General features: G+C 40.3%; 2 protein-coding genes across 11 annotated transcripts in view; one reads left to right on the forward strand and one right to left on the reverse strand.

Annotated features, from left to right (window-relative positions):
* Positions 1-5,977, reverse strand: part of PPIL3 (peptidylprolyl isomerase like 3) — an 18,522-nt gene extending 12,545 nt beyond the window's left edge. Inside the window, exons 1-3 of one of the 6 annotated variants that reach the window (XM_072617233.1) lie at positions 5,887-5,977; positions 3,162-3,201; positions 236-310 (exon numbers count right to left, since the gene is read on the reverse strand). In XM_072617233.1, the coding sequence (XP_072473334.1) occupies positions 236-310; positions 3,162-3,164 (78 nt within the window). In that variant the 5' untranslated portion in view covers positions 3,165-3,201; positions 5,887-5,977. Of the gene's footprint in view, positions 1-235; positions 311-3,161; positions 3,202-4,612; positions 4,738-5,007; positions 5,385-5,578 lie in introns of those variants that run through there. The other 5 variants (XM_072617232.1, XM_072617235.1, XM_072617234.1 and 2 more) reach the window with 5 other exon arrangements.
* Positions 5,882-23,944, forward strand: NIF3L1 (NGG1 interacting factor 3 like 1). 5 transcript variants are annotated; one of them, XM_072617229.1, is made up of 7 exons: positions 5,882-6,016; positions 11,195-11,688; positions 12,679-12,841; positions 15,768-15,894; positions 16,580-16,718; positions 18,312-18,395; positions 23,541-23,944. In XM_072617229.1, the coding sequence occupies exons 2-7, from the start codon at positions 11,220-11,222 to the stop codon at positions 23,723-23,725; spliced, it is 1,167 nt and encodes a 388-aa protein (XP_072473330.1). In that variant the 5' UTR covers positions 5,882-6,016; positions 11,195-11,219; the 3' UTR covers positions 23,726-23,944. The 5 variants fall into 5 exon arrangements, with proteins under 5 accessions (XP_072473330.1, XP_072473331.1, XP_072473328.1 ...); XM_072617230.1 differs by having other exon boundaries at positions 6,000-6,074; XM_072617227.1 differs by lacking the exon at positions 5,882-6,016 and adding an exon at positions 6,019-6,412.
* Positions 23,945-25,903: the final 1,959 nt, after the last annotated feature.

The following is a 25,903-nucleotide window of genomic DNA, read 5'->3' on the forward strand; positions in this document are numbered from 1 at the left end:
ATATGCAGTTCAGGATCTATTTCTAATTTGACTCTGACACTACTAATCTAGGCCATCTCCATCCTTTCACAGAGGAGGAAATGGAGCCCCAAAAAAGTCAAACGACTTTTTGTCACCCAAGTAGTGAGGAGCAGTGACAGGATTTAACCCATGTTCTCCAATTCCAAATCCAGAACTCTTTCCATTACATCACTAAAGTGTTCAGAGTCAAGTTATTATTTATTTCAATACATACTTCACATGACCTGGGTGTCCGCTCACAGAAGACTTCTATTTTAATGTCACCTACATCGGTGTGTAATGTCACAGACTAAAAAAGGGAAAGAGAATGTAAGAATAAATCAGTTTTCTCCAACTGAGTTTATGCACTGTATTACTTAACTCAAAAACTCAGATAAGAATCCAAATAGGAACAGAATTACATAATAATGCTTCAGAAATGGCCAACCCCCCCAAAAAAAGGTTTAGGAAAGCTGTGTGAAGCTTTTTTTTTAAAGCTGACAAGAAAATTAATGTAAATGACAACATCATTCATATAAAAGGCCTCATTAAACTCTCTGGAAATTACATTAATGAGGACAGAAGCCCAGTATGTAACTCACAAAGGCCCCTTCATGCTCCAAAAATGTAGGATTGGTAGTATGCAAACATAGCCCTACCAAATTCTAGGCAATAACCCCCCATTTACAATATAGGTTGGAGCAATTAAATCTCCCTCTTCTCCCAAGAGAGCATGAGAGGATCATGCTCTATGAGTGAATGTAATAATTCTTTCAAAGGGTCCTGCTGGACTGTTCCTTCTCAATCTCCTCTGCTGGGTATTCACCTAGGTCACATCCACTAATTTGGAGTGTTCCCCAAAGCTCCGTCCTGTACTCTCCTCTTTGTCCCTCTGCACTATTTGGCCTGGTAATCTCATCGGCTCCCATGGATTCAATTATTATCTATGCTGATGATTCTTATATATTCTTATCAACCCCAAACTCTCTCCTAACATCTGCACTATTATCTTTAACTGCCAGTTGGACCTCTCCAACTGGCTGTCTCCTAGACACCTTAAATACATGTCCAAAACTGAACTTTTATCTTCTCCCCTCAAACCTTCTTCCCAACTTTCCTGTTACTATGGCAACACCACCATTCTCCCATTCACCCAGGCTTGCAAGTTAGGCGTCTTTCTGGACTCCTCACTCTCCCTCATTCTCTCTATACAATCTGTTGCCGGCTGATTCTACCTCCCTGACATCTTTGTATATGCCCCCTTCTCTCCTCTGACAGTGGCCCTCCTTACCTCATACCTGGACCATTGCAATAGCTACTAAATAGTCTCCCTGCCTCAGGTCCCTCCCCACTCCATTCCATCCTCCACGTCAGCTATCAAACTGATCTTCTTAAAGTACTGGTCTGACTACATTATTTCTCTATTTAATAAATTCCAGTGGCTTCCTATCACCTCCAGGATCAAATAAAATTGCTCAGTTTAAAGTTCAAACTCTTTCATAACATGGCCCTTTCTTACTTTTCCAGTTGTCTTACACTCTGCTCCTCCACCTGATGACACTGGCCTCGCCAATGCTTCTCAGAGACACGTCCTCCTCCTGGCCCTGGGCATTTTCACTAACCCTCACTCCTAGAATTCTCTCCCTCCCCATCTGTGCTTCCTGGCTTCCTTCAAGTACCAGCTAAAACCCCACTTTCTACAAAAAGCCTTTCCCAATCATCCTTAATGCTAATGCCTTCCTCCTGCTGAATATCTCTGATTTATCCTGTATATCTCTTTCCCCATCAGACTATGAGCTTCTTCAGAGCAGGACTGTTTTTAGCTTTTCACTTAACAAAGTGCCTGACATACAATAGGTGCTTAATAAATGTTTCCTGACCAATTTGTTTTACTTGGGGAATACACAGTCACCTTCCTACTTTCCCTTCTCCCCCATGATGTTTTTTGATCCTCTTTTCCCCAAAGCCTGAAGGAGCAGACAGGAGGAAGAAGGGCCCCATGTATACAGGTACCATTCTTCCGCCCCCTTCAGGGCCCACTTTGGAATTATCTGAGCCAAAACAAAAACTCCACAATTAAAATTGTTATAACTTACTATTATATTTTCTTCCCCTCCAATTCCCTCTTTCTATCCCAACCTGCTACAAATATAAATAAATATTTTGTAGCTTTTTAATTCTGGAAAGGAAAAAAATTAAGGAAAAATTGAAATAGTTATAGAAAGTTTAAATACTGCTACTGCCTAAAAGCACTCTATTCTTGCCCCATTCACATTCTTTCATTTTTCTTCTCTTTAATGATCTACTTTTCATGAAAATATATAACTAGAGTTGCCAGTTTTATCCCTATAAAAACAATCAGCAATACATAAACCATTATGCCATTCCATTGAACATGGTAGGCTGAAAATATCTGGATATTCAAAACTCTATCCACAAGAGTGGACCAGTGACCATGTTAAAGTTCTGTAGAGTCACAAAATCAAATCAAAAGGATGAAAGTGTTAAGTTTTGAGCTAGAAATGACAAAAAGGGCCCCTAGCTAAACAAAGCTTCCACAATCATTCAAGTAAGTCCTAAATAAGAGAACAGCCAAATCCTAAAAATGGCCAAAATGAATGTTGCTTAAAGAATAGGGGAAAATAGAAGGGAACTCTCATGCTCTGAAATAACCAGAGGATCAAAAACTGTGACCACTCTGTGCTAGAAGGTTAAAAATAACACACAGAATTTAACTTTGCACAAAATGCCTACATGCCTCGGAGAATGGAATTTTCTAATAAAAATATGCACATTTACAGCAAACAACATTAAAAAGTATTCCTCGTGTGTCAAGCCTAGTCAGATGCCCATTTTGTCTGTTTCTATCCTAGCTCTGTTAAAAAGCATGAAGTCTTTCTCCAAAGCCCAATTCAATTATATACCAAAGGCAGTTATCAAAAAAACAAAATAGAGTTTAAATAAACTAAGACCAGTAAGATTAAGCCAGCTGAATTAAATAACCTCTGAGGTTCCATTTAGGCTCCTTAGGCTCTAAAACGACTATAATTCTACTAGTTTCAAGGTTCTAGTTTTAGAAGAAATATTTTAATGCGTCTGAACTTTTTAAGTTAAAAGTTATAAAGAAAGAAAAACTTTCTTAAGGAATCTATGAAACTCACCATCCTGCTACTTGAGGATTTCAGGCAGTCCGAAAGAAAGCTGAAAAGGGGAAAGAGTTTACAAACTTTTCATTCCTTATTTTATTCAAATATATCTATTTAATCTAAACAGTACATTTACAACAATTCTAGTGGGTCATGGTTAGAGGGAGAGAGCAGCAGATGCAAACAAAAGACCACAGGCAAGAAAGGGAGCTTGCTTTGAAAGCTATCCTCCAAAGCCAATGCCACTACACCTTTCCTTTATTTGCTTTATTATGTGAGCCAGTTGTGTTTGTGTTTATGCATATACATGTGCATGTGTCCCCAAAGAAAGCCACTGTTAATAAAGATTCCCTTTAAAGGAAATAATTTTGCTTTATCTCTTTTCCTTTCCTTTCCTATCAATTTTCTTTTGTTCCAGGTCTGTGATCTCTTGGTGTAAGTAGCTTCCAAGTGAGGAAATTCCCTCTATTCTATCCATAATTGTTCTCCAATTTATTAATCACAAAGCATTTATTAAGCACCTACTATGTGTTAGGCACTGTGCTAGGTTCAGGGGATATAATTCTTGCCCTTAAGTTTATATTCTATTGGGTAAGATAGCATATGCACATATAAGTGTAGGAACAGGGAAAGGGACTTGCCCGGTTATTTCACTGCTCTAGGGAATTGCTGGGTGAGGAAAAGCTCTATTCACACAGGTTAGCACTTTCTCTGTTTCCAGCACAGGGAAGCGAAATCTCTAACCACCAAGTTATCTGATGTCTGGTATAAACATATATACATATGGGGATCAGGAAAGGCCTCAGGCAGGAGGTACTGTTGAATTTTTAAGGAAACCAAGAAAACCATGTATGAGAGTTTCCAGGTACACCAAGGAGCTAAATGACTTGCCCAAGGTTACACAGCCAATATGGCAGCAGCAGGATTTGAACCCAGGTCTTTCAGAGGCTGACTTTCAATACACTATACCAGAGGATTTCAAATGTGGTCCTGTGGACCCTGGGGTTCCTTATGACATTTCAAAAGATTTTGCAGTATCAAACTATTTTCATAGTAACACAAAGATGTTATTTGCCTTTTTCCCTCTCATTCACTCATGAGAATACAGTGGTATTTTCCAAAGGCCACATGACCTGTCAATTAAAGTTTAGCTGCAAATGCAAAAACTGTTAATATCTTGTCTGGAAATTTGTACTTACACCTGCCACCGTGAGCTTGACAAATTTCCAATTCTTAACTCCAGTGACATTAATGATTTAAGCTTGTTACATAGTATGATGAACTAGGTCAGCATGGAGAAGATCTGCATACCTTACTGAACCAATACTTTCCAAATGACCAATTTATGTGTTACAAAATCTTGGGTAAAAGATCCATTTAAAGTATAAGATTCAACCAATGGATTTTAACGGAGCACTGTTCCAAAAGGTCACATATGTGGTTTTAGATTCCTCATTGCCACTAACCTTTAAGAAACTACCACGTGACCACTTTTGGTACAGCATCAAAGACATCTGGAAAGGCCATTTAAAAAAACTCCCTTTTCCAACTACATATTTGCATGAGACTGGGTTTTCTTCACATACTTCAACTGAAAAAGACATATTACAAAAAATTGAATGCAGAAACAGACAGAAGGATCCAGCTGCCTTCCATTAAGCCAGAAACTAAAGGGATATGCAAAAATGTAAAACATGGTCATGCTTCTCACTAATACTTTCTTGTTCTGGAAAAGTTATTTTTTAAGGTTAATTATATTCACATCTAATAATTTTACTATTACTTTAAAAACAAGAAATATTTTAAACATTTTCTCAGTTTTAATTTCTAATGCTGTATATCAGCAATAGCTATAACCCACCTAAAGGCAGTTTGGGGTCCAGAGACCAAAACATGGGAGAACCACTGCTCCTCAGATACACCAAAACCTCTCTAAATACGAGTTTGACTTTAAAGGAGTAGAGAAAAACCAGCCCTTCATCCAGACTGGATCCCCACTACAGCTCACTCCTAAACACGTGATTGTTTACAATGAAGGAACGCCCCCGCCGGTTCTTTCCCTTTCCACTCCCAAACTGTCCTTTTGGGATAAGCCACTGTTTACTTGTTTGATGATTCCGGGATATCTGGTACTCCAGGGGGTCAGGGTTCCACCAGCGGAGGTCGGTGTAAAACACAGGCAGGAAAGGGATGCGTTTCTACTCCTTCCGGCGCCCAGGACGGAGTAAGCTTGGGACAGCGGCCTGGCTAAATCCTCGCTGCCCCGGCCCACGCCCTCAGGACTCATCTCGGTCCTCAAATGCCAGCCGAAAGGCGGGCAGTGCTGACGGCCGCGATACGGGCATGGAGGCGGGAGAATCAGAGTGACAGGACGCTGAGACTACGGCGCCACCATCAAGTGCTCCGCTACAGTAGTGGTAGTTACTACTTACTAGTAAGTGCTTCCAACCGCAGGAGGAGTCGTCGCTCTCCTAGGGCCCTCCTCCCCGAGGTGGCCCACCCATCCCCACTCAGGAAAGCCGGGCTCTCGGAACCTCCCTCCGGCCTCCTCAGGCTACGGAACAAACGCTAAGACTTCGCGCTTAAAACGCGGGAACTAGAGGCCAAGTCTCGAGCGGAAGGAAGGGGCACGAAAACGAAGTTCCTCCTCCCCTCGCTGTGCCTCTGCGCAGGCCTCTCGGCCTCCCGCTCTCTTCTCCCCGCTCCGTCCCTAACCCGCAGCCTTCCTCCCTAGGTTCACCTCACGGCTGCAGCACTTCCAAACACGAACGGCGATTCTAGACCCCAAACGAGCGGACCGGAAGAGAGTAAGGCCGACGCACAAAAGGAAACGGGCCACTTCCGCTCTGACCCCAAGGCAGCGGAAGCCCGTGAGTAGGAAGCGGAAGCGACTCCCAGGTGGGCGGGCGTAGTGAGAGCGAGGCTCAGGTCTGGTGTTCCTGTCCTGTCGCGTTCTGTCTGCGGCCTTGGCGACGGGTCCTGTAGGAGTTTGGGTGCAGCCTAGGCTTCCATTCCTAGTCTCCTGAGGCTAAACTGCAAAACTTTCAGGAGACCTTCGAGGCGAAGCTTCTCTTCGTAGAAAAGGCTAAACTGAGGCCAGGAGCTGCCCTAGGTTACGGGGGGAGGGGCAGGGGCTTCTCGGCCCGGACCTGATTAAGAAAGGACGCCGGGAAGGCAAAAGGCTGGGACGACTGCCCAGGGGACCGCGGCCGCCGCTGCCGCCCCTGACGAAGAGACCGCTTCAGAGGGTTCGAAAGTGCCTTTTGGTTTGTTAAGATATGCGTAGATGTATATATTCAATATAAGTTGTTGACGTTGCGCAGTGATGCCGGTTTGGTTCTTTTTCCCCTATTGGTTTTATGTGGGCTTTGGGATGATCCGAGTTCAAGCCTTGCCTTTAACACCTAACTTGTTTTATGAGGCAGAACTGAGTTCAGATCACGTCCTCATCCCAGGGTTGTTGTGTGGATAAAACGAGTAAGATTTGTGAAGTGAGTGCATGCTGGCTTGAGCTCGTGTGCCTCGCATAAAGTTAGGCGCTTACTGCTACGATGATTGAATTTAACAGCCGCTTTATCTCGGCGTCCCAGGCCACACAAGACTATATATATATACTATAAAAAAGTTGCAGATCAGCAGCAGTGGAGGGAGTTCCCAACATCAGTTTACCCATACTCTTGAGATCATGTTCCTAAAGGAGAAAAAGGAATAGCTGGGGGGGTTTTTAGTCCCTGGAAATCAAGCACTTAACAAATAGCTCAAGAGGGGAAAGGTTCTTTATGGCTGATTCTTAGAATCTTTACCCTCTTGTCAGGAATTGGATATGAAATTAATTAATTACAACTGAGGAAACAAGGTAATTTATCAGAGGGTATTTCACCAATATGCAGTTCTTTTATTGTGTTCAGGGACATATCGCTAAGCTTTTCTCTCAGGAGAAAAGTAACTTCCTGAAAGACACTTTTTGATGCTTTCTATATTCTTCCACTCGATGCTTTTTATATTTCACTGCTTTCACATTCTACTTTGTCTTATATTTGAACATCTAAATGTCTTATTCCCTCCTTCTCCAGTGCACATTAGATTATTGTAATTATTGTAATAATGTGATCATAATATTGTAATAATTGTGATCATCAATATCTTACTCATTTTTATATCTTGTCCTATCACTGCTCTCCTTCCTCAATTAGCATTGTCCCTTATTCATAATAAAAATTTAATAAATACTTCCTGAATGAATGAATTAAATTAAATTAACTGCCTCTCTAACTAGAGTGCTTGAATGTTGTCTCCAACTACTATTTACGTTTCCTCTTTTTTTTCAACTCTTTTCAGTCTGGCTTCTAACTTCAATATTCAGCTGAAGCTAGTTAACAATCATCTCATAATACTAAAACCTTATGCCTTTCTCAGTCCTCATCCTTCCACCCTCTGCGGCATTCTCTCCCTGTTGATCATGTTTTTCTCCTATATATTCATTCATTTGTATTTTCATGACATTGATCTTGCTAAGATGGGCTCTGTCCTGAACCCTTTTCAAGTACAGATACATTGTATCTCAATCAATCAGTAAACACTTATTAAGTACTTACTTCGTGCCAGGCATTGTACTAAACACTGAGGATACAAAAAGAAGCAAAATACAGTCCCTGTCCTCAAGGACCTCACAGTCTAAAGAGGGAAAAGCATGCAAACAAATACAAAGCTAGCTGTAGATGGAATAAATAGGAAGTGATTAACAGAGGGAAGGCATTAGAATTAAGATGAGTTCGAGGTTTCCTATAGATGGTGGGATTTTAGTTGGGATTTAAAGGAAGCCCTGGAAATCAGTAGTTAAGAGTGGAGGAGGGAAAGCATTCCATGCATGGGGGACAACCAGAGAAACTTTACAGGAAGTTTCCAGATGAAGGGTCTTATTCATGCAACAGTCAGTAGGCCAGTGTCACTGGATGGAAAAGCATATGTTAGGGAGTAAGGTGTAAGAAGACTGGAAAGGTAGGAGGGGACCAGATTATGGAGGAATTTGAATGCCAAACAGAACATTCTGTATTTGGTCCTGTAGGCAATAGGAAGCCATTAGAGTGGTCAGACCTGCACTTTAGGAAAATCACTTTAATGGCTGAAGAGGATAGACTGGAATGAGGAGAAACTTGAAGCTGGCAGACCCACCATCATGCAGTAGTCCACATCTGGGGCAATAAAAATGTACCAAATTATTAGTAATGTCAGAGGAGAGAAGGGGGTTGTATTCAACAGATGTTGCAAAGGTGAAATAGATGACCCTTAGCAAGAGAATTGATGTGTTTGTAAGGGGGGGAGGTGGTGGCAGAGGTGGCAGCGAGGAAAGATAGTGAGGAGTCTAGGATGACTCTTAGGTTTTCAACTGATCTCCATCAGCAACCAAAAGTTTAATTACCCTCTGTGCCAGTGACTCTAAGATGTACATACACAGCCATGAGTCTCTCTCCTGAGCTTCAGCACTTGGAACTAGATGTACCATAGATGCCAGCTCAGATGAAACATGTCTAAAACAAGCATTTATTAAGTCTTTATGATGTGTCAATACTGTGCTGTGATATACTGGGAATACAAAGAAAATCCAAAATAGTCCCCCTGCCTTTAACAAACTTATGTTCTAAAGGAGACATGTTAAAAGAAAAAAAGGCTATTTTCAAGATACTTAAAGAATAGATAGGTGACCTTAGAAGGGAATGTTTTAGCATTTGGGGAGACTAGAAAAAGACTCCCACAAAAAGTAGCATTTGAGTATTTTGAAGGAAACCAAGGAATTTAAGAGAGAAAAACATTCCATCTATGGGACAGAGCCAGTGCAAAGGCATGGAGATGGGAGATTGGGTATCCTTTGCAAGGGACAGCAAGTGGAATATTGCAGCTGGATTGTAGAGTTCATGGATGGGAGTCAAGTCTAAGAAGACTGTAAAAGTAAGAAGAGCTTTATATTTTATCCTGAAGGTCAGAGGGAGCTACTGGACTTCACTGAGTGAGAGGTATAGGTAGGAGGATAAAAAAGTCAGACGTAGTCTTTAGGAAAATCACTGGCAGTGGAATAGAGGATGAGTTGCAATGGGAAGCTGAAGGAGGAAAATCATCTTGAAGATTGCTGCAATAAGTCCAGGCAAGAAATGATTAAGGCCGGAACCAGGAAAGTGGCTCTATGATTCAAAACAAGGGGACATATATTGGAGAAATTGGGAAGGTAGAACTGACAAGATGTGAAGACAGATTGGGTTTGAGAATTGAGGATGACACCAAGAATGAAAGCTGAGTGGCTAAAAGATGGTAGAACACTCGATAGTAATAGAGAGGTGAGTTTTTTTGCAAAGAATTTGGATGTTAAGTTTGAGATGCCTACCTTGGGAGAGACTAGAACTGAATATGCAGCTCTGAGACTCATCTGTATGGAAATGACAAAGAACGGAGTGGAAGTTGATGAGATCACCAAGTGAAATAAGATTGAGGCAGTGGAGAAGAGAACAAAGCTTTGGGCAAAACCCTGTCTAGTGGTTTGGCATGGATCAAGATCTAAGAAGCAATAGTCAGGCAGGAGCACCAAGAGAACTCTTTCTTCTCAAACTGACTTCTCTTCCTGTATTCCTTGTTTCTTTCAAGAGCGTTATCCTACAGTCATTTAGGTTTTCAAAGTAGGTGTCATCTTTGACTCCACACTCCCTTCCCTCCACATTTCCAATCAGTTGCTAAATCCTTCCTTAATCTCTCTTTCATCTGTTCATTTTCACAGCTACATCTTAGTTAATTTCTCCTTGCCTCAGGCCTCTCTCCCACTTTGGTTCAGCCTCTTCACAGCAGCCAAAGCGTCTGACCACATCACTCCCCTATGTTGCGGCTCCCTGGCATCTGTAGGATCAAATATAAACTGGCATGTAAACCCTTAACAACTTGGCCCCATCCTACCTTTCTGGCCTCATTACATGTCACTCCCCATCATTCACACTGTGGTTCATCCAGACTGGCTTTGGCGGTAGACTGCACTCTCTCCTCACCTCTGCCTTTTAGGATTTCTAGCTTCTTTCACAGCTCAGCTCAAGTGCCACCTCTTACATGGAGTCTTTCCTGATCTTCCCAGCTGCCTGCGCTTTCACCTAAATCATCTATCCATCTTGTACAAACCTCTCTATGGACATGTTTTTTCCCCTCTCAACTGTAATCTCATGGGCTGGAACATAGTGCTTAATAGAACATAAACATTTATTAAGCATTTGCCATATGCCTGGCACAGTGCTAAGTGCTAGGGATACAAAAACATAGTTCCTGCCCTCAAGGGAAAGAAAATGTCAAAGGAAGCTGAAAAGGAGGGTAGAATAAGGAGGTACCTGAGAGAGGGGTTAAGGGGTGGATATTATAATGATAGAAATGTACCTAGGAGTGGAGAGCCAGGTAGAAAACTAATTACCTATTGATAAGCAAAAGGAACTTATAAAACCCAGAGTTTTAGTCTGGAATACTGATTATAATTTCCAGTTTGGATATGGGCCAGTAGAAGTATCCAAAGGTTAAAGCAGTGTCTATAGATACTTGTGGTCAGTACCATCCTTACAGATATTCACTGCATACTTATGTTTTCAGTCATCATTATGTCTTGGGGAGGGGCACAAAAGAGTTTATCCTCAAGAAGTTTACAGCCTAATTGGGAAGACAAACATATCCATAACAAGATAATAGTAATAATATCTGGTAAAACATACTCAATAATAGTTGACATTTCCATTGGATTTTAAAATTTACAATGTGCTTTAAGTTCATTATTTCATTTGAGCTTCAACTACCCTGTGAGATGAGTTTAACTACTAAACTAGCTTCCTTTCTGAATACTAAAGCACTAATGATAATTAGAGGTGCAGTAGTACAAAAGAGGGAGTGGTTACTGGATTAGGGTCATGGGTCAGAGCTTTAAGAAGGCAATGGGACTTGAATTGGACCTTGAAGAGATGGGGGTAGATAGATGGTCAAGCTAAATAGACATAAAATGTGGTTTGCATTTCCATTTCCTATTTTTGTGATTTCAGATCCTGAGTCTCACCTATTTTCTGCATGTTGTTATCCTGTGTGCGCTTGGTTTCCCAGAAATTCCAAGCTCCCCAGCCACTCATCAGCAGAAAGTTCCAGGCTCTCCAGTTCTTGGTCAGCAGTCCTTCACGTCCTTTCATGGATCTGAAAACTCTTGTTTCATCATTGAATGACTTTGCCTCACTCTCACTGGCTGAAAACTGGGACAATGTTGGGCTGTTGGTGGAACCAAGCCCACCCCATACTGTGAAGACACTTTTCCTGACAAATGACTTGACCGAGGAAGTGATGGAGGAGGCACTCCAAAGGAAAGCAGATCTCATTCTCTCCTATCATCCACCTATTTTCCGACCACTCAAGCGTATAACTTGTAAAACGTGGAAGGAGCGTCTGGTGATCCGGGCTTTGGAGAATAGAGTTGGTATCTACTCTCCACATACTGCCTATGATGCTTCACCCCAGGGAGTCAACAACTGGTTAGCAAAAGGGCTTGGTAAGAATTTTCTCATTTCTTGAAATTTTAAATTTCCCTTCACAAACCTGAAAATTGTAACTTTTCTAATTTGCCTTACAACCTGACTGCTTTTGACAGTTTCAGGAGAAAGACAGACATTTTGATCATTTTTTAAAAAAATGAAATATACTAGTTGAATTGCACTTAAAAATGAAAAAAAAATATCCCTAATAAAGCAAAGATGAATAAAAACAACCTACATAAATCATTTAACAAGTATTTATTGAGTGCTTTGCTAGACATTGTGGGAAAATGCAACAATTTCAACCATACCCTGAAGAGGTAAAGAAGATAGAATCTCTACTTTTAAATTGACTCCTTTATTTAATGTTTGATTTTTCCAGTAGCTGAAGGTAGTCACTCTGAGAGTATGGTCTGCATTAGGACAACCAGACTTCCCACAAATACTTAGAATGTTAAATCCTTGTATACCAGGGAATACTTGTAATGAATGACCTAACAAATAGAATATTTCACAGATTAATTCAAAGCCTTGTTTAAATTAGATTTTTAGAAAAATCTTCCTTTTTTGTTTCCACATATGATTTTCAATGAATATGATTTTCAATATCTCTCTGAATCCCAAGCTTAATGGAAACTTTGTATATTATTTCTAGTGTTATATTAAAATTTATTAATTGCCCCCATATTCTTTGCCTCTCTTGGTTCATACTCAGTACAAAGCATTTAAGGGCTTCATGATTTTACTGATATGGTTACTACTTCAATAGACTAAGACCACAACCACTCTAAACTTTGTAGGTAATTTTCAGGAGTTGCTGTGGCTGCAGAATTCATTTTCCTACAGCCAACCCGGTAATGAGATTCTCTCAACTTAGCTAGATAGATCCTTAGACATACAGGGCAATAGTCCATCCAAACCAAGAGGAGCCATTGCAGGAAGACATTAGTGGAAGGTCTTTATTTTTAATGTAATAAGAATCTCCCTATGTTCTGCACTTTTTTTAGGAGGTTGTACCTCTCTTCCAATACATCCATCAAAAGCTCCCAGCTGTCCAACAATAGGAACCCATCGAGTGGAGTTTAATATAAATGACACCTCAAGCATGGACAAATTCATGTCTGCAGTGAAAGAGATACCAGAAGTTTCAATAACTACCTTCTCTGCTAGGTATTTTGTTTATTTATTATTTGTTTTTTCAGGATATTTGTGGCACTCATTAATTTACAGTTTTAAAATAAATCATTTCCTCTTGGAAAGGATAATTATACATGTATCTAACTTTGCTGAGATCTAAGAGGAACAGGCCTATAGAAAGACTCCAAATTATAGACCTTGAAATATAAAAAGATCACCATGTTTTCTGCTTTCAGTTCCCAAGGATTTAAAACATTTAAATACTGTCACATGCTAGGGCCCCGGAATTCTTTTTGATTCTTTATTGTACACTTTCAAAATGTTTCCTTCCACAACCAGATTTCCTACTGAGTACTTCAGAATGCAAAGCCCAACTTAGTATCTTGAAATCATCATAAAAAGTAACAAGATATGCCAAGCCATGTGTCATAGATGCCTGTGTACTATGAGAAATGTTAAGACTCACATGGCTTCTTAAAAAGACTGAAGCTCATAACATGTTATCACTAAAAAGTGGCCTTTGGGATAGTAGCTTTTAAGTATTAAAGGTCCTTATTATACTCATTTGAACATTAAATCCTCAGGGAGGGAAGGAAGAGGGGATTTATTGTTGTCCAAGGATAACTTGTAACAATTTCAACTCTTTGAATGCCTGCTCTTTATGGGACTTTGGATAGGGAAGCCTAACTATCTAATCCCTACAGTCACTTCAGGGAATTTCTTCTGACACCGAAAATACTATGTGGTAAATGAAAATTTGCATGATACTCAAAGTGACAATCAGATACATTTCAGAGAAGTGGTTTTTCAATTTTTCATTAATGTAAACTCCTGGACAGCTTTTTCTCGAAGTCACTAGTTCCAGTTGGCCTATTTTTTTTCTGTCTTTCTTTTGTTATTATTATTAATTTATTTGTTTTCAGTTTTCAACAATCACTTCCGTAAGTTTTAAATTTTTTCCCTACCCAAGACAGCATGCAATCTTAAGATTCTATACATACATTCTTAAACATTTTCACATTCGTCATGTTGCACAGAAAAATTAAAACAAAAGGGAGAAATCATGAGAAAAAACAGAACGTAACACAAGAGAAAATAGTGTACTTCATTCTGCGTTCCAATTCCTTAGTTCTTTCCAGATGTGGATGGCATTTTGCATCAGGAGTCCTTTGGAAATGTTTTAAGTTCTTGGATTGCTGTGAAGGGCTGAGTCTATCAGAAACAGTCCTTGAAAACACTGTTCAAGGCTGTTACTTTGTATAATGTTCTCCTGGTTCCGCTCATTTCACTCAGCATCAGTGCATATAAATCTTTCCATGTTATTTCTGAAGTCATCATTTCTTTTGGGACAATAGTATACAGTAGGCCTATTTTAACATTTCTTTTTGCCCATGAGTAGTGCCTTCATGGACCACAACTTAAGATTTTCTGATTTCTAGAAAACAGTTAAGATTGTTTGATAGTATTTTTTTATTTTATTGATTTTTTTTTTAACCTTTCCTACATTCCCTAAATGTTCCTCCCCTCATCTGAAAGGGCTATCTCACACAGCAGAGAATTTTTTAAAAGTTCGACAAAGCTATCCAACTCACTGAAATTATACGCCTTACTACACATCCATAACCTTCTACCTCTTTAAAGGTGAGAAGTGACTGATGAAGATTATTTTTAAAAATGAAAGCCAATTTTTTATTCTTTCTCTTTTTTAATTCTTTGTTGCTGGTGGCTTGCTAGTAGGAGAGAGAGGAAGGACATATTTGGAAATGAAATTTTTGATAAAAAGTTTCTAAGTGAAAGAAACCCAGTGGGTTGAAAAGATAAAAACTATTAGCAGTCCCCCCCATGTTCTTTTTAGTTATTAATAAACCAGTAAGTAGTTATTTTGCACCTACTCTATGTGCCATGCACTGTGCAGGCACAAGAGCCTCAGAAGAGCTTATATTCTAGTGGGGAGATTCATGTTCACAGTTATATTATAGAATGATATATTAAATATCACAGGATATATTTTAGAAACTTTGAGTGGGGTATGGGGACCATTGCCACTTGAGGAATCAGGGCAAGACTTTTGAAGGAGGGGTGAATTTGAGCGAAAGTGAAGGAAGATAGGGTTTCTAAGAGGTGGAGACAAGGTGGGAAAACATTCTGGGCATGGGGATACCATGTGCAAAAGCATGGGGACAGGAAATGAAGTGATTCCTGGGAACAGCAAGAAAGCCAGTTTGGCTGAAAATTATTAAGTTTCTGGTAGAGAAGGCGTAATGCATTGTCAGCAAGGCAAGACAGGCTTGAGCCAGATTGTAAAGGGATTTTAAAGTTCCAAGATGAGAAATCTGTGTGTCAGCCTAAAGACAAGGGGGAGCCACTGAAGCAGGGAAGTGACAGATCAGAGTTGTGCTGACACTTAAGCAGTATCTGACATGCTGTGGAGGATGCACTAAAAGGGGAGAGAGTGGATGCAGAAAGACCAGACCAAATGCAGGAAGTCACACTGTTTAGCACTTTAAGGCTTATTAAACTATTTCTTCACATGAGGACCAAGTTAAATACAGACATTCTAAGGCAGGGGATAGATGACAGGGGATTAGTGAACTTGGATAGGAAAAAAAAAATCCATCTTTATTTTCACTAAGCTTTGAATCCAACGTATTGTATTGTGTTGAAAAACATTCCAATAACAGATCTCTAGGCTTCACCAGGCTGCCTAAAAGGTCTAGGACACAAAAACAGTTAAGCACTGTTCTGTGTATTTATTTGTTTTAGAAATAACTGAGACTTAAGTTGGGCTGAATGTTTGGTTGTTTGTGAACCTAAAATAATTTCCTGAGATAATTTTTTCACTAGTAATATTTTAATTCAGGAAATGCAGTGCTTTATTCTCTAAGAATCTGGTTTTGAAATCAAACTATATATTTGATGTATGATTACTTTAAACTTTGGAGGTGTTTTTCCCCCCTAGGAATGATGGAGAAGAACAAATACGAGTCAGTTTGAACTGTACCCAGAAAGCATTACTGCAAGTGGTGGCTTTTCTCTCTGAAAACAGTCATCTTTATCAGAAGACTGAGATCCTGTCACTGGAGAAAGTAATAAAAAATGTCCTTTTCTTTCATTTCAAAGTTTTGGTTGATGACTTTTAATATAAACAGAAATTGTTGTATTGACAGGTTGGTAGTTAACTATAACTTAAGTTTCTAAAAGACAAAACAGCAGTAATACAGGCTTTCCCTTTTTTCTCGTTAGGAAGTTTTCATTGTTGAGTTGAATGACAATTGAGAACTTTATCCTTATCTCTCTTAGTATACTCGCAATGGTGAATATATTTACTTTTAGCCTTCATAAGCAAAAAAACTACCTCATATATTTATAAACAAAATAAATATCGATATATTCATGTTTGTCATTAAGTAACTAATGATCGAAGACACCTGGACAAGCATAATACCATTTCTTCCTTATAGACAGCACTTCATTTCCTGATTCTACAGATATAGATACTGATATAGATATCTACAGAGTGATAGATATGAAGGCGGAAGGGAAAACAAAAGAGAAGCCTGAGTATTAGACTCTGTTGGAAAAGGGAAAATGTACACTTCACAAATATATTATGAAATGTGGGTGTACTCTTAAAGACAAAAGCACTAACAATTCCTTCTGTAAAAGTATAATTTTCTTTCTTGAAAATATGTTCAATGAGAGACATCTGAAGAATGTACCTTAATAGTGACCTGAATACCTGCAGTCTTTGAAAATTTTGTTTCTCCTCAGCCACTGCTTCTAAATACGGGGATGGGAAGATTATGCACACTGGCTGAACCTGTCTCCTTGGCTACCACGATTGAACGAATCAAAGGTCACCTAAAACTTCCCCATGTCCGCCTAGCTCTTGGAGTAGGGAAGACTTTAGGTAAACAACATGTACATTTTGTTCAAACTGGCATAACTGCTCATGTTTCTGGGGGTAATGTTAAAACTCTTGGATATATTCATCCTAGTTAAAAAAAATGAAAGACTTGCTAGCAGCTCATGAGTGATGGTTTTTTAAATAAAATGATTAGTTGAAATAAATATTAACAGTTCTGGATGTACTTTAATGAAATGATACTGGTGATCTAACCTAGTCTATGATTCTTAGTACTGACTTTTCCTCTCTCTTGGCTTCTCCCAGGACTTTTGAGAACCAAACACTTACATTGAAGTAGGCATAGGAAAATTCTGCTTTAAATGAATTGTAGGCTAAACCCATCCACAAGAAACAATTAAAGGACTTTCAGCCTGAAGCTCAGTGAGTGGATTTTTGGATTATAGATTCTTGGCAATTTAATTTAAGAGAATTCTTGATGAAAGTTAACTGTTAAAAGAAAATGTGGCCAAACCTAACCAAAACCCTTCTTCTAGGCTGCAGAGTTGTGTTATAATTAACAGTATAAAGTAAAACCTATTGGGGATAATTTTTTTAAAAGTTTTTTTCAATTTATTCTTCTCACTCCCATTTTCATTGAAAAATAGGAAAAACTCTTAACAAATATGCAATCATCCTAAACAAATTCCCACATAAATCATGTCCAAATATATATGTGTGCATGTACGAATATGTCATTCTGCACAGTATTTACATAGACTATTTTTGCCCAAACCTCTGGTAGAACATTCCATTCGTATCGGTCTGATCAGCTACAGTCAAACACACTGTAATTTGACTGACATAGTGATGTCTTTTTGGTCCTCCTAGAGAAGAAAGGACAACAACCAACCAACCAGTCAGTCATTCTGAGCCCTGACTCATCTTCCTCTCTTAGGAAGTGGGGAGCATGCTATGCTTCATCAATGGGTCTTTGGGAGTCATCGTTGGTTAGTGTGTTGTTCAGAACTTGGAAGTTTGTTTTCCCTCTGCCCCACCAATATTTATCATTCCTCCCCCTTGTCTTTTGCCAACTTTGCCAATCTGACAGGTGTGAAATGGAACTTCAGAGTTATTTTAATGTGTATTTCTCTAATTATTAGTGATTTGCAGCTTGCAGGTCAAATTAATAACCTGGATTCTAGTCCTGACACCCATATTTGATTCACTAACCTCAAAGTTATTCTCCTAATGTTCTTATCTCTAAAACCAAAGTAATGCCTTACATTCTCACCTACAATTTTGTGGTAAACTTAGGAGAAAAAATAAATTAGATGACGTATACTAGTGCTTTGAAAATTATGAATTGCTTTGCAAACATAAGGTGGTGAGGCTGTTATTAAGAGGTATACTGTTCTACATGGGAGAGATTATTTCTTCTCCAGTTCTGAAGGGATAGTCTTCTCCTTTTATGGGTTCCATTAACTCAGCTCAAGGAAAAATTACGCATATATATTGTTTCTTTTATCCAGGTTTGAATCAAACCAAAATATTATTGGGGAGACCAAGAGATAGTCTACATTGCATTTGGATTCACAGTCATTGTTAAGTTTATTATTAAGATAAAAGTGATAATTTTTTATTTGGTGTTTCTTAAAGAGTCGCAAGTCAAAGTAGTAGCCTTGTGTGCTGGTTCTGGGAGCAGTGTCCTTCAGGGTGTGGAAGCAGATCTTTATCTTACAGGTATGCATATGCTCGCTCTAGTCCCTTTCTCGTCTTTCTGTAGCCTCCTCCTTCCCCCATCTAGGCTTTAAATAGTTCAGAATAGCTTGTTTTACAAAAAGAACTGCACTCACACTGGCAGGAGAGCTAATGTTTCTTATGGAAGGAAGAAATCATCTAAACATTTATCATTAGAAAATGATCAGTCACTAGAATTGAGAGTCAGTATTTTAATATCTTTGATGTACAAGGCCCATTAAGGAATTTCTGGTCTCTCAGACAGGAGCAGCAGGCCATCTTCAGGACACAAGCCAAGTACTTCTACCCACCAGCTGCCTTCTTTTTGAGTTTAGGGGTTGTCCAAAGCTCAGTGCTTCCAGCTGCCTCCTCTGTTTTTCCATGGGGTTTGGAGAGAGTCATTTTAAAGGAGCATTGGCTAGTATGGGGTGGAACAAACCCAGTGAAAAGTCCAGCTTGGAAAGGGAGAAAAGTGTAGCAGAGAAAGGGGACTGAAGGTCAAGGAGGTGATGAAAACATAGTAATAGATGTCTTCACTGAAGCCATCTCTTCTTGGTATTTATGCCACAGAAAGGAAGAAATTATGCTCCTCAGTCTAGACAATTTTCCTTGTCCAGAAGCTCAGTAACACCCTCATAAACAAACACTCCCATCAAGTGTCACGTCACATAGGCTGACAGGATCGTCTGCAGCTGCTAGTGCCACCCCCTCTAAGGTGAACTTCTGTCCATTCTGTGTGTTTGTGCTGTTGCTATGTATGTGTCATCTCCTCCAGTAGAATGTAAGTTCTATGTAATCTCAGTTTTTCCATTTTTATTTTTCCTTTATGGTCTTAGTGCCTTGTACATAAGAGATGCTTGTTCATTCATTTCTTTTTTTAAAGAATGTGGCTTTAAAAATATTTAGCAATGATGCCATAAATGGTCACAGGGTGAGGATATTGTTCTTAAGTTAGTTTTGACCAGTTTTTGCTTTTCTTCTGTCTTCTAACTAAATTAGCAGCCATAACATTTAGAGGTAGACGGATCTTAACAATCATTTCATTCAAACCTGACTTGTCCATTGTCTTTCGCTGTTTCTCCTACTGTATTTTCTATTTAACAGGTATTTTATGGGAAAGACATAATGCGGAATCCTGTTTTGGTAGTGGTCTTTTTCCTCTCAAGCCTCTATTTTGTTTCTTCCTCCTGTATTCCTCTTCCTTAATTTCACATTTAAGGGCAGGCCTCACACCAGCACCCTGCTCAGGTTCGATTGAGAGATGAGATATGACATTCATTTGTCTTTGATAAATTTTAAAAAGGAAGTTTACTTTGCCCTAACACAAGGATATAGTGACACTTAAAATTCTGTGGATAGATCCTTTCTCCTCCCCTCCCCCCATACTATATGGAAATACATCTTGTCAGCTGGGTAGGGTATATTCCCATGGTTTTTAGGCATCCATAATTTGGAGGGGCCCTGATTCCCCTTGAAACTTTTAGTGTAGGTTAGGTGACCATGAAATTTCTGAAGGGAGACAGATTAGTCGGGACAGCTTTGGACAGTTATGGAAAACTAATCCCTGTTTGGGAGAAGTAGGTCCTAACACAACATAGTATATTTTAATTCTTTAGAGTTGAATGTTCTCAATTTTAAAAGTACATATGGGAAAAGTACATGGGGTTTCTCACTAAGTAAATATCAAACAGTTACAGTGTACAAGGCACAATGAGGAATACAAATAACATAAAATGTACCCCCACACCCCTCTTTACTTTACAGTTGAAAAGGGACACATGGAAGGAAAACTATACTGCACTCTGCACTTTAGGCGCAAACCTACCTGGCAGAAACAGTTTTGACTAGTTTATAATTATTGTAAATCTAAGCATTTCTCTCTACAAAGAGAAATGTCCAAACCAAGTTTCTTCATGCCTTCTGACATCTCTCTAAAGCAAGTCATTTTGAAGTCACATATAGCACTCTTGAACACTTGGATTACTCCTACTATTCACTGCCTTCACTCTTGCACACAGGCTACTCATTGAAGGAGAAAATCACAGAACCATTCTAACTGAGTTCTCACTACAGATTTGTGTTTACACAACCTCAACTAGGCCCTCAGTGCGGCTAGGCAATCTTACTGTATCTCCCATATCAATTTGCTCCTCACAGTGACTTCTTTCAGAACTTTTCATCCTCCTCAAATGTCCCATGGCACGTCCTTCCTCACTTGCTCAGCTGAGAACCTTCCCTAATATTTACAGAAAAAAAATGAGGCCATTTGCTGTGAGCTTCCTCTTCTCCCATCTTCCTCATCTCATATTACTCAGATGCCTTCTGCCACTCTCCTCCTTTACCCGTCTCATGTTAAAAGACAGCCATACTTCTTGCCAAAGCAAACTTTTCTACCTGCACAAGTAATCTCATTTCATCCTGTCTCCTCCAACACAAAGCCCCATCTGTTCTCTCCATTATTTCACTTTTTCTTCAATATGTCCTCCTCTATTGGCTTCTTCCATACTGCCTACAAAAATACTCACCTTCCATCCTTAAAAATCCCCTCACTTGATTTCCTCTCTCTCTGCTAACTCTTTTCCTATATCTCTTCTACCCTTTTTCACTTAATTCCTTTAAAAAGCCATCTACAGTGGGAACCTCCATTTTCTCTCCCCTCACTCTCTTCTTAACTCCTGACATCTGACTTCTAACATCATTACATCCAAACCATCTCTGAAGTTACCAGTAACCTCTTAATGGCCAGATCTAGTTGCCTTTTCTCAATCTTCATTCTTTTTGACCTCTCTGTAGCCTCTGAATCTATAGATCACCTCTTTCTCCTATACACTTTCTTCTAAGTTTTTGGGACACTGCTTTCTCCTGATTCTGTATTTGACTGGATTTTTTTTGGTCTCCTTTGCTGAACTCAAGTCAGTCCCACTGACCATGAGTGACTCACAAGGCCATGTCCTGGACCCACTGCTCCCTCTATGTACTCCTGTTTATTTCATCACTTCCTACAGATTAGAGACAAAGAGATAACATCTCTAAGATAATGACTCTTAAATCTCTGTATCAGGACCTAACCTAACTGTATCAGGATCTATGCTGATTTTTCAGTCTCTCTCATCTTCAACTACCTTTAAAATATTTTAAACTGGGTGTCCAGTAGCCATCTTAAACTCAACATGTCCAAAACTGAACTCATCATTTCCCCCCAAGCTTCCTCTTTACTAAACTTCTTACACCTTTATCATCCCAGTCATCCAGGCCCATAATCTAAGAGTCCTCCTTGACTCCTCGCTATCTCTCACCCCTGTATCCAATCTATTGCCAAGACCTGTTGATTTCACCTTTGCCAAATGTCTTGAATACACCCCCTTCTTCACTCTAACACTGCCACCACCCTGGTACTAGCCTTTTGACCTCATAGCTACAGTAGCATTCTGTTTGGCTGGCCTGCCACAAATCTTTTCTTCACTTCAGTCCACGCTCCATTTAGCCACTGAAGTGATTTTCTTAAAGTACAAGTCTAATCGTGTCATCCCGTGCCCTCAGTAAACTCCAGTGGCTTCCTATCACCTCCAGGATCAAAAAATCCTTTTTGACATTCAAGGTCTTTCATAACCTAGTTCCCTCCTACCTTTCCAGTCTTCTTACACCCCCCAGGTACTCTCTGATCCAGTGACACTGGCCTCCTGGCCATTGCATGAACAAGACATTCCATCTCTCAGCTCTGGGCCTTCTCTTTGCTATTCCCCATGCCTGGAATGCTTTCCTTAAACTCTACCTACTGGCTTCTTTTACATTCCAACTAAAATCTCTCCTTCTATAGGAAGCCTTTCCCAGCTTCTTTTCATTCTAATGCCTTCCCTTTCTTAATTATTTAATTTTTCCCTCTACATAGCTTCTTTGGACATATTTATTTACATGTTTGGCTCCCCTAATAGATTGTGAGGTCCTTGAGAGTAGGGACTGTCTTCTGCCTGTTTTTGTATCCTCAGCACTTAGCTCAGTCCCTGGCATTTAATAAGTGCTTATTACTAAGGAAAAATCTCACAGTATAACAAAACATAGTTAGAGAGGTCAGGGTAGGATAGAAGTTTCCACTTTGCTTCATCAGATAGAACAAAGGTCATTTAAACTTCCAACACCTTCAGAGCCATTCTCCTAAAATCATTAAGACTGTCTTTAACCCCCTCCCTTCAAAAGGTCTCCTTTCCATGTAGTCAAAGAGACCTCTTTCTTCATCCCTTCCAGGCATGGGAAAAGAGGGAGTGCTCCTAGGTGGATATTCAGAGCTTGTTCAGGGCTTTGGGAAAATGCTATACCATGTAGTAGTAGAAGAGGAAACAGTGTTTGCAGTTCAGAATTCAAAGATTAATTTTGGTTTCAAGCAGGGTGAGTAAAAGAGAAAAGTGAAGAAATTAGGAAGGTTTCAAAAGGGTCTACAGAGGTACAGAGTGGAAGGAATGGCCTACTCCATAGAGGAAGCAGCTTAAACAAAAATACAGACTTGGTACAAAGGTGGCGATGCAGTTAATAGTCACTGAGTACCTGGCTCAGTCATTATGGACAGTTTTTATTTCTGATGTGAAAATCAATGAATAAATTCACCTTCAAATCCCAGAAGTATGTATTAAGGAATTAAAGATAGTTAGATAATTAGATAAGCTACATATAGATAGGCACAGACACATATAATTAAATAAATATGCACATGGATGGAGGGATGGGCTTATAGTAAAACAAGTATCCTCCCTATGTGGGGCAGAAAAGCTCAGTACCACAATGATGGGCTACAACAGATGTATACTTCTGCCTGTGTGGTACTGGAGGGACACCACTCCTGTAGTTTCCAAGGTGGTGGGGGTCTGCCTTCTGTCCCGATGGTCTCTTAGTCCTCCCAGAGCAACTGAAGATGAAGTTGGGATTTAAAGCCAGGCAAGGCAAGGGCACTAATTAAATGCTTGCTGTGTAGGCTGATGAGCTTCCCCAAGCCTCTGTGGGGCTCAGTTTTTTTATCCCCTGAAGGAAGCTACAACAGCCTCTGGTGGCTCCTTCTAGGCTTTTCAATTTGCCAATTTGTGCCGTTGGAATGTTCCAAAGATTGCCTACTTGGCCCTTAAGTATTTCTTTCACCTGGGTTATCTCTCATTTTGACAGGTGAGATGTCACATCATGATGTCCTTGATGCTGCTGCCCAAGGGATAAATGTCATTCTTTGTGAACACAGCAACACTGAACGGGGCTTCCTATCAGAACTTCAAGACACATTGGCAGCCCACCTAGAGAATAAGGTCAACATTATTTTGTCTGAGACAGACAGAGACCCCCTTCAAGTGGTATGAAACAGCCCAGGACCATCTGGGATACTGCACGATGTAAATTCATTGAATCCTAAAGAGGCTGGACTCAGGTCTGCCTCAAAGTGGTGTGCCCTATAATGGTTCTTGGTTTTGTAGTCTGGTGAACTGCCTAATTGAGTCCTTAAAGTGAAGGCTAATGTAATTGCTTTATTGAAACAAAAGATGTTTGCTGTAAACTCTAATAAAGAATACGGAAATTGGTTTCTGGAAGCATTATTGGAAGGTAGTTTCAAGTAGTCTAATACTTTGTTCCAGCTGACATTTCTCTCAGTGTTAGCTTAAATTTTACTTAAAATATCCTATACTACACTACTGTAAACATAAGCTCATAGACGGTAACGACTCTCCATGCACTCCTTTTCACAAAGTAAGTCATCACTGAGGAAATTAAAATTATTCTGTATTACTTAATAATTTAGTCTTCTGTAATTAACTGTATTCCCCATTTTGTCAAACCACATTTCTCATTTCTGGAGTTAAGCTCAAGCATGTGGTGTTTCTTGGTCCAAAGTGGTTTAAAGGTGTGGCTGAAAGGGAAGGAATATTGTCACTTGTGTAGTTAGCCCTTGAGACATATGATTGTTGTCTGTAAGCTCCAACCAGCATGTGTTCATCCTTCATTGCTGAAGAAGACCATGCCATCAGAGAAATGATGACATGACTTGCACTTGACTTTGTTTTGAGTGAGGGAGGGCTGTGGAGGTCACCAGCCTCACTTCTCCAGAGCCATCTGAATTCAGATATTCCTCAGGATGACTGGAGATGACTCAGGATGAGGCAACTGGGGTTAAGTGGCTTGCCCAAGGTCACACAGTTAGTGAGTGTCAAATGTCTGAGGTGAGATCTGAACTCAGGTCCTCCTGACTCCTGCACTGGTGCTCTATCCACTGCACCACCTAGCTCCAACCAGCTGTCATTCTTTAAAAGACAAGTCATCAGTCAGTCCTTGCTTGTCCTGGTGCACTTAGGGTAGGCTTGATCTCCACCAAGGGGGAATCAAACTAGGTAGTTCTCGTCTTAAACTACAAGAGGCAGCTGGGTGCCATTAAACAATAATCCTTAATTGTCAGAGAGGGGCATGATTAGTCACACCAGAATGCCAAACCACTCCCTCTCCCCCTTTGTACTTTGTTAACATTATATGCATTACTATTAATAAATTGCCACCTTTTTGTTTTTGTTGTTCAGTAGGGTCTACATATGGGATTTTCTTGGCAGAGAAGCTGGAATGGTTTGCCATTTCCTTCTCCAGCACATTTTACAGATAAGGAAACCAAGGCAAATACGGTTAAGTGACTTGCCCAGACTCACACAACTAGTAAGCCAGTCTTCCTGACTCCAGGCCCAGCCCACCCTCTGCTGTACCACCTAGTTGCTTTTGTACAGTAAGTCTTTCTAAAGCCCCACAAGTCAGTTGAGAACCCAACAAGATTACGCTATAGGCAGACTCCTTCCCCTACTTCACTCCTGTCCATATTCCAACAGGCACTGTACATCAATATCTTGCCAAACAGTAAGCCCTGCCCTTATCCCTGCCAGAGGGAACTTAGAGCCCAGCGTCATTCAGATACACTCCCCCACAGTTGTTGGCTTCTTACACTGCCTGGATGACAAGGGAAGGGAAGTCACCAATTACAATACTGAAGATAAGATAGTTGAGGGGGGCGGGGGGAAGCCAAGATGGCGGAGTAGAAAGACATACATATGCTAAATCCGAACGCACAGCCCATAAAATACCTGTAAAGAAGAACTCCCAACAAATTCTGGAGCTACGGAAGACACAGAACAACGGAGTGGAGGAGATTTCTGTTCCAGAGAGCCCTGAAAAACCGACACCAAATATCCTTCACGCACCGGACCCGGAGCAGAGCCCAGCCCTGCCTTGGCCCTGTGGCACCGAGAGGAACAAATCCGAGCAGACTTCAGGGACAATCCAGCCGCTGCGCAGGCCCCTCCACCCACAGGTGCAAAGGTCAGCGACAGAGTCTTTTTAGCTCTCTGAGAGGGGAGTGGGGTGTCCCCATAACTCAGGCCCTCTCAGGAGGCAGCAGCAGATAGAGGCTCCCAAAGTAGGCAGGAGCTCAGATCCATTGTTGAAGATCTCCACGTAAACCCCCTGAGGGAACTGAGCCCCAGTGAGGTGGCCCTGCCCCTACCTTA

Source organism: Notamacropus eugenii, chromosome 6, assembly GCF_028372415.1.
Source record: "Notamacropus eugenii isolate mMacEug1 chromosome 6, mMacEug1.pri_v2, whole genome shotgun sequence".
NCBI classification, from domain to species: Eukaryota; Metazoa; Chordata; class Mammalia; order Diprotodontia; family Macropodidae; genus Notamacropus; species Notamacropus eugenii.

Coding starts and splice junctions, on each gene's coding strand:
- NIF3L1 (XM_072617229.1), top strand. CDS start 11,220: ATGTTGTTATCCTGTGTGCGCTTGGTTTCCCAGAAATTCCAAGCTCCC. Junction 11,689..12,678: donor CTGGTTAGCAAAAGGGCTTG/GTAAGAATTTTC, acceptor CACTTTTTTTAG/GAGGTTGTACCTCTCTTCCA. Junction 16,719..18,311: donor TGGAGTAGGGAAGACTTTAG/GTAAACAACATG, acceptor TGTTTCTTAAAG/AGTCGCAAGTCAAAGTAGTA.